Consider the following 13,114-nt stretch of genomic DNA (forward strand, 5'->3'; position numbering starts at 1 on the left):
GCCACTTTACTGACTGCTGCTTGTCAATCTGTTCCAGAACTCTAATGTGCCTGACTCTCCTCTCCCTGCTGAATGCGAAGCAGCTGGTCGTGGCTTCCTCCCTCCACCATTTCCCCCAGTCAGAGACCCATTGTTTCCAGTGGATCCCAGGAGCCAGTTTATGAGAAGGGGTCCCTCTTTTCCCACACCTCCTCCAGGAAGCATCTATGCAGCTCCTCGAGATTATTTTCCACCAAGGGATTTCCCTGGCCCACCACGTCCTCCGTTCCCAGGTAGGCTTTTTTAATAGTCTATACATATGACAGTTTATTTGTGCTTCTGGTTTAGTCTCTGTCTAAACTTCTAGTTTAGTCTTCTCTCAGAATCTCAGGGGAAGGAAAGGTTTTTATAGCAGGTTATAGTCCAGCATCAAAGGGAGTCAGGGCTTGATCCACCTTAGCTAATTTTTAGTATTAATGTATTGTGATAGCTCAGAAAAACCACTGAATTTACAAGCAGTTTTAAGATTAAAATTATGTATATTTCATTTGATAGAAATGTATTGTGCCCATTAGTTAAATAATTATTTATATTTTAATCTTAAAAATTACTGACTAAAATGTTGTAAGATCTTTTTCATAAATAGTTTTTAAGTGATCATATTTATTTAAAATCTATGATCATGTTTGGTTATTTGTTGAATTTACTGAAATTCCTTAATATCCTTACTTTTAAAAGTAAAAGTAATGTATTGCTTTTACAGCATACTCTCACCATTTGGAACCTCAGATTTCTACACAGTAAATCCTGTTTTTAGGTTCTAGACAAGGACCAGCTTAGTTGTCCTAAGCAGTCGCTCTGTCCTACCATGGTTTCTAACGTTCAGGGTGAATCAAAATGAGTTTTGTTTGGGAAGTTGGGAAGTTTTAAGGTCATCCTTGGTATTACAGGAAATGTTTTTAGTAGAATATCAAGGTTTCAAAGTCTTGAGTGTATCAAATTTTGTATAGCTGCTTAGATAGGACAAACATACCTGAAATTAATGATATTCTTAGTAATCCTATGATTTCGAAGAAGTATATTTTTCAGTGACAAAATTAATTCTTGAGATCAAATATTTTGGTGTGAATGATTGAATATCATAATAGCTACTGGAGCTGGTAGTTTATGAAGTGTCAGTACTCAGTTTAAACTTCCAGTGTCTTTTACTAATCTCTTTGAACAGGGAGAACTGTGTATGCACCGAGGGGCTTTCCACCTTACCTTCCTCCAAGAGCTGGGTTCTTCCCTCCACCCCCACATCCTGAAAGTAGAAGTGAACTCCCCCCAGACTTGATTCCGCCTTCGAAAGAACCTGCAGCTGACCCTCCAGAAACGCAGGAGACCTGACAGTGTTTGGTCTCGGCAGTCATTGCCTTCTCATTTTCAGTTTAAGTAACTGCTGTTACTTACGTGATTATATTTTTGCTCAAATTGAAGCTTAATGGAATTATAATTCTCAGGATAGTATTTTGTAAATAAAGATGATTTAAATATGAGTCTTATGAGTAAATTATTTCCATTTTATTTTATTCTAGATAGTAACTATTTTACTTTGATTACCTCATCTATAATTATGGCAGTTTTATACATGTAATCTCATGGTTGGGGAGATTTCAAACTCAAAAGGTTGTTCTGAAATACCCCCGCAGAGGGGAGACCCTCAGTCAAGTCTCAGGATAACACGACCTCCCAAGAACTCACTAGAGACCATCCTTGCTGCAGTTACATGAGGTTTTTTAATGAACCAGTGCACTGGGGTCGAGACCCATATCCCACGCAGGAGTAGAGGAGTCTGACCCTGAGTGTCTGGGAGATAGGGGTTTTAAAAGAAACAAACCACAACCCGGGGCGGGAGGGGGGTAGGTGGGGGGGGGGAGTATGTCATTGAAGAATTGTAAGGGAAATACCTTGTTTCTCAAGATAGTTTATAAGGTGAAAAATTACCAGTAACAAATCACGAAGGGAACATCGCTTTCTCAAGATTGTTTATGATGTGTTATTTAACTTTTATGTTTTTATGGTCAGTCAGTTTCTGAAACAGAGTCACCCTGACCTTAAGGCCATAAATTCTTTATGGTCAGCCAGTTCCTGAAACAGTCACTGAACCTGCTGTCCTACATTTTTGGCTCTATTCTATCTGCTAGGGGTCTTCTACTTTACCTGTTGGGGGTCAGGATTTATCCTGGTCTTTCAGTTCTTTATACCAGGAATATGTTCACTATGGTTGTAGACAATGTAAAAGTAACTATCTTTAATCAAATAAAATTTTAATTGATTTAAAGTCTTGTTTGGTATTGATAACAATAAATCTAGCTAGTTTCTCATGATATGGTTCCATAAATTAGTCTTTTTGCCTGTGGTTCAAAAGTAAAGCATTTGGGGATGGAGAGATGGTGGCTCTAGAGTTAAGAACACTGGCTGCTCTTCCAGAGGATTTGAGTTTGCTTCACAACCCTCTGTAACTCCAGTTCCAGGGGATTCAATGGCCTCTTCTGACCACATGTACCAGGTATGCATGTAGTGTACATACATGCATATAGAGAAACCACCTGCACACATTAAATTATATTTAAAAAAGTAAAGCATTTTATGGTCTTTCTCATTTGGTTATCTTAAAAAATATGTACCCTAGTTCTCTTTGTTTTTTATTTTATTTTACCCTCAAGATTTTATTTCCCTCCAGTCCACCTCCCTACTGTTCCACATCCCATACCTCATCCTTAACCCCCTGTCTCCATAAGGATGTCCCCACCCCACACCCCACCAGACCTCTAAACTCCCTGGGACCTCTAGTCTCTTGAGGGTTAGGTGCATCTTCTCTGACTGAACCTAGAGTCCTCTGCTGTATATGTGTTGAGGACCTCATATTGGCTGGTGTATGCTGCCTGGTTGGTGATCCAGTGTCTGAGAGATCTTAGGGGTTCAGGTTAACTGAGACTGTTAGTCCTCCTACAGGGTCACCCTCCTCAGCTTTCTCCAGCTTTTTCCTAATTCAACCACAGGGTTCAGCAGCTTCTGTTGATTGGTTGGGTGCAAATATTAGCATCTGACTCTTTCAGCTGTTTGTTGGGTCTTTTGGAGGGCAGTCATGATAGGTCTCTTTTTATGAGTGCTCCCTAGCCTCAGTAATGGGGCCTCTCTTTGTGCTGGATCCCCTTTTGGGCTTTCCCCTGAACCTTGTTTACCTCAGGCTCTTCTCCATTTCCATTCCTGCAGTTCTTTCAGACAGGAACAATTATGGGTCTGTTTTGACTGTGGGAGAGCAACCCCATCCCTTAACTCGATGCCCTGCCTTTCTGCTGGAGGTGGGCTCTACAAGTTCCCTCTCTGCAATGTAGGGCATTTCACCCAGGGAATTCACTACAGAGGAATCTCGAATGGCTGAGAAGCACCTAAAGAAATGTTTAAAAGTCCTTAATGATCAGAGAAATGCAAATCAAAACAATTATATTCATATTGCATATTTGTATAGATCATTATATGTCTTTGTACAAATAGTCTTAACACATTATTGTTACATAGTCTTTACAAGCATCATGTTGTGTGACATTAGTTTGTGAAGGCAGTTGTAACTAACCTTTCTTGGAGCTAGGGCTGGAGAGATGGCTCAGCTGGTAAAGGTGCAAGTCTGCACTTGCAGACGACCCAAATTAGGTTCTCAGTGCCCATGTTAGCTTACCCACAACCGTCTGTAACTGCAGCTCCATGGGGTCTGATGCCCCTGGCCTCCTTGAGCATGTGCACACACACACAATTAAATTTTTTTATAAAAGTGAAGATAGTGTAATACTTTGTGCATATACTTTCTTGTGTTTTATATCAACTTTTAGGAATTTGTTAGAAGGTGGGTTGGGAAAAATTACATTTTTTTTGGTAGTAGGTTTGTTGAAAAGCCTTTTAAAGTTTATTTGTAGATAGGTAGGTGTAAAAGTATCTTTTAATTTGTCTGATTGTGGTTGTCATCTCGGAGGCTTATTGCCTCATTCTTCTAACCAACGTCTGGTCCCAGGGCTTCTAGTCTCCGTACTATTTGTTAGATTATTATCTTGTCAAGAATGGTTTTGGTCTCTGAGACTTCCTGCTGAATATATTTATCTTGTTCTTTCTAATCTCTGGCTGGCTGGTTCAAGTCCTAAGACTGGTTCAAGTCCTAAACTGACTGATTCAATCTGGCTTCTCTTTTAGCTTCTGACTTTGCTCTGCTTGGCCTCAAACTAACTGTGGCAATCTGTTCTGATCTTCTGGTTCCTTCTTATTCTCTGGCTCTTTCTGTCTTCACCTGTGCCTCGCCTGTTCTCTCTGTGACCTGTGTCTGTAAAACTCTGCCAGTAAAATAGCCTAGTCTCCCTTTCTCTGTGCTCTCTCTCTTAAGTAGCCCCTCTTTTCTCTCTCTTTTTGAGAGTTGGGAATATCCTGTTCTGTCAAATCTTTCTCTGATTCATCACTTTGTCTGCCACCTAATTGGACATCCTTTTCAGACATGGGCTCTGCCTTCTACAAACTAATTTAATTTATCTCCACTGTTTGGATTAAAGGGGTTTACTAAAGGTGAGTCTGTTCCGGCCGGAGGGATTAAAGGTGTGTGCTAAGGCTCAGATACAACACAACTAGAAACATCATCATCATCATCATTATTGTTATTATTGTTGTTGTTTTAGTAAAGAACACAATCCCAGGGTTCACAGTGTAATCAAATATCCTCCACAGATGGGATTAGAAACTTGTTTTGTGAACTTTGATGGTGTATCTGCAGCAGCAGTGCCAGGCTCACCAGAAGCCTGCTTAGAAACAATGTTGGGCTTAGTTTTCAGAACTTAAACCACCTGGTTTTTTCTCAGAACTTGTTAGGAATGTTAGAAAACTTTCTGGGGGGAGGTGGTAGTGGTGTTTTTTATTTATTTGTTTTTGTTTTTAATTTGAGAGCCTCCAAAACAAGCTTCAAAGACCATAAACTTACTGTGCGTTATGATGAGGGGGATGGGAGGGGGTTGTTGTTTGTAAGACAGAAATGTGATTCAGCCTCGTGAGTATTACTTTGTGTAAGAATTTCCAAGCTCGGGCTGGAGAGACGGCTCAGCAGTTAAGAGCACTGACTGCTCTTCCAGAGGTCCAGAGTTCAATTCCCAGCAACCACATGGTGGCTCACAACCATCTGTAATGGAATCTGATGCCCTCTTCTGGAGTGTCTGAAGATAATGACAGTGTACTCACATACATAAAATAAATAAATCTTAAAAAAAAAAAAAATTTCCAAGCTCTTCAGTGTGTGGTGACATGACTTGTATTAGCAGAAGCTGGTTTCTCCTGGGCTGCTCCTGGCTCTGCTTTTCTCTGTAGGCCTTCCTCAAGCTTTTTTTTTTTTTTTTTTCCTCAAGAAGGCGCCATATCTTCAGGCTACACACTATTTAGTCTATACAATGTCAAACACCAGCATTTATTTAAATTTTTTAAATTAGCTAGTCTCTGTATTTACAGTTGAAATGTTATCCCCTTTGCCCACCCTGCTCCCATGCCCCCTCCTCCACTTGTCTTCACAGAGGTGCACTAGCTCCCAATCACCCTCTCCACCTCAGTGCCTTGGCTTACCCCACATTGGGAAAACGTGCCCCCACAGGACTGAAGGTCTCTTCTCCCATTAGTGCCAGACACTGCTATCCTCTGTTACATGCAACTGGAGCCATGGGCCTCTCAATGCCTGCTCAATGGTTGGTAATCTTGTCCATGGCAGCTGTGGAGGATTTGGCTGGTCGACAATGTTGTTCTTGCCATGAGGCCACAACCCCCTTCAGCTCCTTCATTCCTCCCACCCCAGCATCCTCACCTGGGTTCCAGTGCTTAGTCTAATGGTTAGCTGCAAGCATGCTCAGCTGCATGACTCTGGCAGAGCCCCTGAGAAGGCAATCATATCTAGTTCCTGCCACCAAGCACCTTCAAGCATCAGTAATAGTGTTTGGGCCTGGTGGCTGCACATGGGGTGGATCCTGAGGTGTGGCAGCCCCAAAAGATCCCCTCTTCAATCCCTGCTCTTCCACTTGATCCTGTCTGTACCTCCTCCTGTGAGTGAGTCTTTTGTTCTCTCTTCTAAGGACTGAGACTTCCACATTTTGACCTTCCTTCTTTTTGAGCTTCATAAGGTCTATGAATTGTTTCTTGGGTATTCAGAGCTTTCTGGGGCTAGTATCCACTTATCAGTGAGTGCATACCTTGTGTGTTCTTTTGTTACTGGATTACCTCACTCAGGATGATTGTGATGATTTTCATATGCTTGGCCCAGGGAGTAGCACTGTTAGAAGGTGTGGCCTTACTGGAGGAAGTGTGTCACTCTGGGGATGGGCTTGGAGACAGTCCTCCTAGCTGCCTGAGGATGCTTAGCCTATTTCTGGTTTCCTTTGAATGAAGATGTAGAGATCTCAGCTCCTCCAGCACCATGCCAGCCTGGATGCTGTCATGCTCTCACCTTGATGATAATGGACTGAACCTCTAAACCTGTAAGACAGCCCCAATGAAATGTTGTCTTTATAAAACATGCATTGGTCATGGTGTCTGTTCACAGCAATAAAACATTAACTAAGACAATGATAGTTGTCTCTAGTTCCATCTATTTGCCTACAACTTTCATGAAGTCATTGTTTCTAATAGCTGAATAGTTCTCCATTGTGTATACCACAATTTCTGTATCCATTCTTCTGTTGAAGGACATCTGGGTTCTTTCTAGCTCTGGCTATTATAAATAAGGCTGCTATGAACATGGTGGAGCGTGAGTCCTTATTATATGCCAGAGCATCTTTGGGGTATATGCCTAGAAGTGGAATAGGAGGGTCTTCAGGTAGTACTATGTTCAATTTTCTAAGGAACTATCAGACTGATATCCAGAGTGGTTGTACCAGCTTACAACCCCATCAATAGTGGAAGAGTGTTCCTCTTTCTCCGCATCCTCGCTAGCATCTGCTCTCATCTGAATTTTTGATCTTAGGCATTCTGACTGGTGCGAGGTGGAATCTCAGGGTTGTTTTGGTTTGTATTTCCCTGATGACTAGGGATGTTGAGCATTTCTTTAGGTGCTTCTCGGCTTTTTGGTATTCCTCAGTTGAGAATTCTTTGTTTAGCTCTGTACCCCATTTTTTAATAGGATTGTTTGATTCTCTGGAGTCTAATTTCTTGAGTTCTTTGTATATACTGGATATTAGATATCTATTAGATGTGGGATTGGTAAAGATCCTTTCCCAGTGTGTTGACTGCCATTTTGTTTTCTTGACAGTGTCCTTAGCCTTACAGAAACTTTGCAATTTCATGAGGTTCCATTTGTCCATTCTTGATCTTAGGGCATAAGCCATTGGTGTTCTGTTCAGGAAAATTTCCCCTGTTCCTATGTGTTCTAAATTTTCCCCCACTTTCTCTTCTATTAGTTTCAGTGAACCTGGTTTTATATGGAGATCTTAGATCCACTTGCACTTGAGCTTTGTACAAAGAGATAAGAAAGAATCGATTTGCATTCCTCTGCATTCTGACTGCCAGTTGAAACAACCCATTTATTGAAGAGGCTGTCCTTTTTCCACTGAATGTTTTTAGCTCCTTTGTCAAAGATCAAGTGACCATATGTGTGAGGGTTCATTTCTGGATCTTCTATTCTATTACATTGATCCATGTGTGCCTATCTCTGTACCAGTACCATGCAGTTTTTAACACAATTGCCTTGTAATATTGCTTGAGGTCAGGGATCGTGATTCCCATAGAGAACAGATTTGGCTATCCTAGGGTCTTTGTTATTACAGATGAATTTTCAAATTTCTCTTTTGTACTCTATGAAGAATTGAGTTGGAATTTTGACGGGGATTGCATTGAATCTGTAGATTGCTTTTGGTAAGATGGCCAGTTTTACAATGTTCATCCTTCCAAACCATGAGCATGGGAGATCTTTCCATCTTCTGAGATCTTCCTCAATTTCTTTCTTTAGAGACTTGAAGTTCTTGTCATACAGATCCTTCACTTGCTTAGTTAGAGTCACACCAAGGTACTTCATATTGTTTGTGACTACTGTGAAGGGGTATCTTTTCCCTAATTTCTTTCTCAGCATGTTTATCCTTGGAGTAGAGGAAGGCTACTGATATGTTTGAGTTAATTTTATATCCAGCCACTTTGCTGAAGTTGTTTATCAGCTGTAGGAGTTTTCTGGTGGAATTTTTGGAGTCACTTAAGTATACTATCATGTCATCTACAAATAGTGATATTTTTACTTCTTCCTTTCTGATTTGTATCCCTTTGATTTCCTTTTGTTGTTTAATTGCTCTGGCCAGGACTTCCAGTATTATGTTAAATAGGTAGGGGGAGAGTGGGCAGCCTTGTCGAGTCCCTGATTTTAGTGGGATTGCTTCAAGTTTCTCACTGTTTAATTTGATGTTGGCTACTGATTTGCTGCATATTGCTTTTATTATTTTTAGGTATGAGCCTTGGATTACTGATCTTTCCAAGACTTTTAACATGAAGGGGTGTTGAATTTTGTCAAATGCTTTCTCAGTATCTAGTGAGATGATCATGTGTTTTTTTCTTTGAGTTTGTTTATATGGTGAATTACATTGATGGATTTTTGTATATTAAACCATCCCTGCATCCCAGGGATGAAGACTACTTGATAATGGTGATTTTTTTCTTTTTCTTGATATGTTCTTGGATTTGGTTTAGAGGAATTTTATTGAGTATTTTTGCATCAATGTTCATGAGAGAAATTGTTCTGAAGTTCTCTTTCTTTGTAGTGTCTTTGTATGGTTTAGGTATGAGTGTAATTGTGGCTTGGAAGAATGAGTTGGATAGTGTTTTTTTCTGTTTCTATTTTGTGGAATAGTTTGGAAAGTATTGGTATTATGTCGTCTATGAAAGTCTGATAGAATTCTGCACTGAACCCATCTGGTCCTTTTTTTGGTTGAGAAGCTTTTGACAACTGCTTCTATTTCTTTATGTGTTATGGGACTGTTTAGATGGTTTGTCTGATTCTCATTTAACTTTGGTGTCTGGTATCTGTCTAGAAAATTTTCCATTTTCTCTAAATTTTCCAGTTTTGTTGAGTATAGGCTTTTTTAGTAGGATCTGATGATTTCTTGAATTTCCTGTTTTTGTTATTATGCCTCTCCTTTCATTTCTGATTTTGTTAATTTGGATTCTCTCCGTGTGCCCTCTTGTTAGTCTGGCTAAGGGTTTATTGATTTTCTCAGAGAACCAGCTCCTGGTTTTGTTGATTCTTTTTTTTTTTTTTTTTTTTTTACTTTAACTCCATTTATTTTATGCTGAATTTATTCCCGTGCCATGAGCTTTTGCTTCTTCAGTTTCTTCTGGGATATCTTTTTCTTCTGTGCAACCTCCTCTTCTGGCTTTGGAACAATCTGTTCCTTCTCCGTGAGGATCATCTCAATGTGGCAGGGGGAGCTCATGTATGGGTTAATTCGGCCATGAGCTCTGTAGGTTCGCCAGCGCATCTTAGGTGCCTTGTTCACCTGGATGTGTTCAATGACTAGAGAATCTACATCTAGACCCTTAAGTTCAGCATTACTCTCTGCATTCTTAAGCATATGCAGCAAAAACTCAGCACTCTTTTTTGGCCAACGTCCCTGTGTCCAGCCCCACTGTTTGGCCTGGGCGCACCTACCAACGCCACCATTGTAACGCCGGAATGGCACACATTGCTTCTTTAAAGTGACATCCTTCAGATACTTGGTGGCTTTACGGATATGCATACCCTTGATTGCCTGGGCAGTTTCCCGGGTGTTCTTAAAATGAACACGAAGGTTTGAACCTCTGGATTTGCATGATTTTGTGGGGTTTTCTGGGTCAAGAGAGTAGCGAACCATCTTTACAGGTCACCTCTGGCCGCTTACAGGAAGAGGAAGCCTTGTTGATTCTTATATGGTTCCTTTTGTTTCTACTTGCTTGATTTCTGCTCTGAGTTTGATTATTTCCTGCCATCTACTCCTCTTAGGTGTATCTGCTTCTTTTTGTTCTAGAGCTTTCAACTGTGCTGTCAAGCTGCTAGTGTATGCTCTCTCCAGTTTCTTTTTGGATGCACTCAGAGCTATGAGTTTTCCTCTTAGTATTGCTTTCATTGCATCCCATAGGTTTGGGTATGTTGTGCTTTCATTTTTATTAAATTCTAAAAAATTCTTGATTTCTTTCTTTTAATAGAGCATTATTCAGCTTCCATGTGTATGTGGGCTTTTTGTTGTCTTTGTTTTTATTAAAGACCACCCTTAGTCCATGGTGATTTTATAGGATGCATGGGAGTATTTCAATCTTCTTATATCTGTTGAGGCTTGTTTTGTGACCAACTATATGGTCAGTTTTGGAGAAGTTACCTTGAGGTGGTGAGAAGTAGGTATATTCCTTTGTCTTAGGATAAAATGTTCTGTAGATGTCTGTTAATTCCAATTGGTTCATAACCTCTGCTAGTTTCTTTTTTTTTAAGAGAATTAAATCATTCATTGAGTACACATGATAATGGATGATACACAAGCTTCATTCCCATCTGTTTTTTATCTGATACCGTTATTCATTTTTGATATTGCATAGGGTGTGCCAACAACTGTTTTATAACCAAATTGTGACCTTGCTTGGATGACCCTTTCAATGGTGAAACTCATTAAGTTACAACAGTAACTGGCAGTTTAACAACACCAAGGCTTTTGAAGACAATAGCTTCTCCATCCAAGCAACCATAAATAAATTCCAAATGGAACTTGGCACTACCCTGAAGGAATTCTAACTTCACACTGTTGGGGAAGTTTACCAAGATGGCTTCAGAGTAGACTAACTTTACACAGCACATTAAAAAAAAAAAAAAGACACATTTATTCAGTGTCATGATCAGACCATTACATTTAGCAATCAACAGCATGGGTAAAAAAAGGTCTACAGTAAAACCTTTTGTTGGAATGCTTTACACTTTCCACAGAACAGAAACTAAAATAACCTGTTATACAATTAGTCACAAATACAGTCCTGGAGTTTTTGCCCACACACATGAGTATTGTCTAAAACATGTTTTCTTTGTAGCAGCCCGGCCCTGCCACCACTGTGCTGGGCTGAGCTCACAAATCTGTTGTAAAAATGTAGCTTCCCTGTCACTTCTCTGGCTCTCCTCTCCTGCTGAGCTTTGTTTCCTGGCTGTGATTAGAACCTCCTGCCACTGCCATAACTACTGCTGTTGCTGGAACCACCATAGCCACCTTGGTTTCGTGGTTTAGCAAAGTATTGGCCTCCACCACCATAAGGGCCAGAGCTCCTGCCTCCAAAATTTCCTCCCTTCATTGGTCCAAAATTTGAAGACTGGTTGTTGTAATTGCCAAAATCATTGTAGCTTCCACCACCTCCAAAATTGCTTCTGTCATTGCCAAATCGATTATAGCCATCCCCACTGCCACCATATCCACCACCACCACAGCTGCCACCAAAGCGACCACGCCCACTGAAGTTCCCTCCTCGACTAAAATTGTCATTTTCACCAAAACCACCTCCACGACTGCCACCAAAGTTTCTGGAACCACTTCGACCTCTCTGGCTGGATGAAGCATGAGCCATCTCTTGCTTCAACAGAACCTTTCTTACTTCACAGTTGTGGCCATTCACAGTACAGTATTTCTGAATAACCATCTTATCCACAGAGTCACGGTCATCAAAGGTGACAAAAGCAAAGCCCCTCTTTTTTCTACTACTTCTGTCAGTCATAATTCTAATCACTTCATTTTTCCCACACTGCTCAAAATAGTCTCGTAGGTGATGTTCTTCAGTGTCTGCTTTAGTACCACCAACAAAGAGCTTTCTCACAGGTAAGTGGGCACCTGGTCTCTGAGACTCTTCTCTTGACACAGCTCTCTCGGGTTCCACAACTCTTCCATCCACCTTGTGTGGTCTTGTATTCATGGCAGCATCCACTTCCTCCACAGTGGCAAACCCAAAGCCCCTGGATCTCTTGGTGTTTGGCTCTCTCATCACCACACAATCGGTGAGTGTTCCTGAAAGACCTCTGAAGGGAGACCCTCACTCAAATCTCAGGAGAGGCGCGCACCCAGCGAGGCACCGAGACCAGACTTGCTGCAATCGCACGAGGAAGTTTATTGAAAGTGAAACAGAGTGAGATCTCAGGCCAGCATGCTGGGGTCGAGACTCATACACCACGCAGGGGTAGCGGAGTTCGACCCCGGCCTGAACTTGTAACGGGCTTATAAAGGCAAAAACCACAAAAGAGGGAGGACAGGGGGAATGAGGAAATTCAAAGGGGGCAATGAGGAAATTCAAAGGGGAAGAATCATACATTTTTTAGCCGTACACCGGGGCACACCTAGGGTGTAGAAACATTCCACAGAAGTCATCTGGACCTTCTGTGGTTAATTTGGGAACTCAAATCTCAAGAAACTTCCGGGAGTAATTACCTGCAGAGGAGAGGGCCCTAAGGCAAGGAATCAGTGTCCTTTGACAACTTTTTACTCTTCATTCCCATTGCTCAAAATGGCTCCTCAGACTCTATTCGGTTGTTTCGAAGCTCAGCCCTCCGATGAAGAGCTTCCACAGCTGTTCCGGCTCCTTGGGAGACTCTGACTTAGACGTGAAGGCAGGGAGATGAGAGCCTTCTGTGATGCTTCCTCGGCAGCGTGAGAGAGCAGAAAGGCCCTCTGCTAGTTTTGAAGTGTCTCTGTATAGTTTCTGCTTCCATGATGTGTCCATTGACAAGAGTGGGGTGTTAAAGTCTCATGCTATTATTGTGTGTGGTGCAATATATGCTTTGAGCTTTGGTAGGGTTTCTTTCTTTTATGGATGGAGGTGCCCTTGTGTTTGGAGCATACATGTTTTGGATTGAGAGTTCATCTTGATAGATTTTTCCTGTGATGAGTAAAAAGTGTTCTTCCTTATCTTTTTTTTTTTTTTTTGATAACTTTTGGTTGAAAATCTATTTTATTCGATATTAGAATAGCTAACTGCTGGAGAGATGTTTATGTAACAGGAGGCTGTAGTGGTAACTGGGATTACTGACACATCTGTCTCTGGATGTTAGGAGAAACTTATTTTTGCATCTGATGTTTCCTACTTTTCAAAATAACTCTGCAAAGCAGTT

General features: G+C 41.0%; 3 protein-coding genes across 10 annotated transcripts in view; 1 reads left to right on the forward strand and 2 right to left on the reverse strand.

Moving 5' to 3' along the window:
- Positions 1-1,517, forward strand: part of MIA2 (MIA SH3 domain ER export factor 2) — a gene marked incomplete at its 5' end in the record, with an annotated part of 83,224 nt that extends 81,707 nt beyond the window's left edge. For all 8 annotated transcript variants that reach the window (XM_080929580.1, XM_080929581.1, XM_080929583.1 and 5 more), the window contains 2 exons: positions 38-272; positions 1,205-1,517. In XM_080929580.1, the coding sequence (XP_080785706.1) occupies positions 38-272; positions 1,205-1,368 (399 nt within the window). In that variant the 3' untranslated portion in view covers positions 1,369-1,517. The remainder of the gene's footprint in view (positions 1-37; positions 273-1,204) is intronic.
- Positions 1,518-9,278: 7,761 nt separating this feature from the next.
- On the reverse strand, positions 9,279-9,894 carry LOC308433355 (large ribosomal subunit protein uL22-like). Its single transcript, XM_080933378.1, has one exon. It carries the CDS (start codon positions 9,858-9,860, stop codon positions 9,306-9,308), a length of 555 nt encoding a protein of 184 aa, XP_080789504.1. The 5' UTR covers positions 9,861-9,894; the 3' UTR covers positions 9,279-9,305.
- A 1,226-nt stretch (positions 9,895-11,120) lies between these two features.
- On the reverse strand, positions 11,121-12,009 carry LOC308439406 (heterogeneous nuclear ribonucleoprotein A1-like). The gene has a single exon (XM_080941203.1). It carries the CDS (start codon positions 11,992-11,994, stop codon positions 11,176-11,178), a length of 819 nt encoding a protein of 272 aa, XP_080797329.1. The 5' UTR covers positions 11,995-12,009; the 3' UTR covers positions 11,121-11,175.
- Positions 12,010-13,114: the final 1,105 nt, after the last annotated feature.

This window comes from Micromys minutus, assembly GCF_963924665.1.
Source record: "Micromys minutus genome assembly, chromosome: 1".
NCBI classification, from domain to species: domain Eukaryota; kingdom Metazoa; phylum Chordata; class Mammalia; order Rodentia; family Muridae; genus Micromys; species Micromys minutus.

Excerpts from the sequence above, each read along its gene's own strand:
- LOC308433355 (XM_080933378.1), bottom strand. The coding sequence starts at position 9,860 with ATGGTTCGCTACTCTCTTGACCCAGAAAACCCCACAAAATCATGCAAA.
- LOC308439406 (XM_080941203.1), bottom strand. The coding sequence starts at position 11,994 with ATGAGAGAGCCAAACACCAAGAGATCCAGGGGCTTTGGGTTTGCCACT.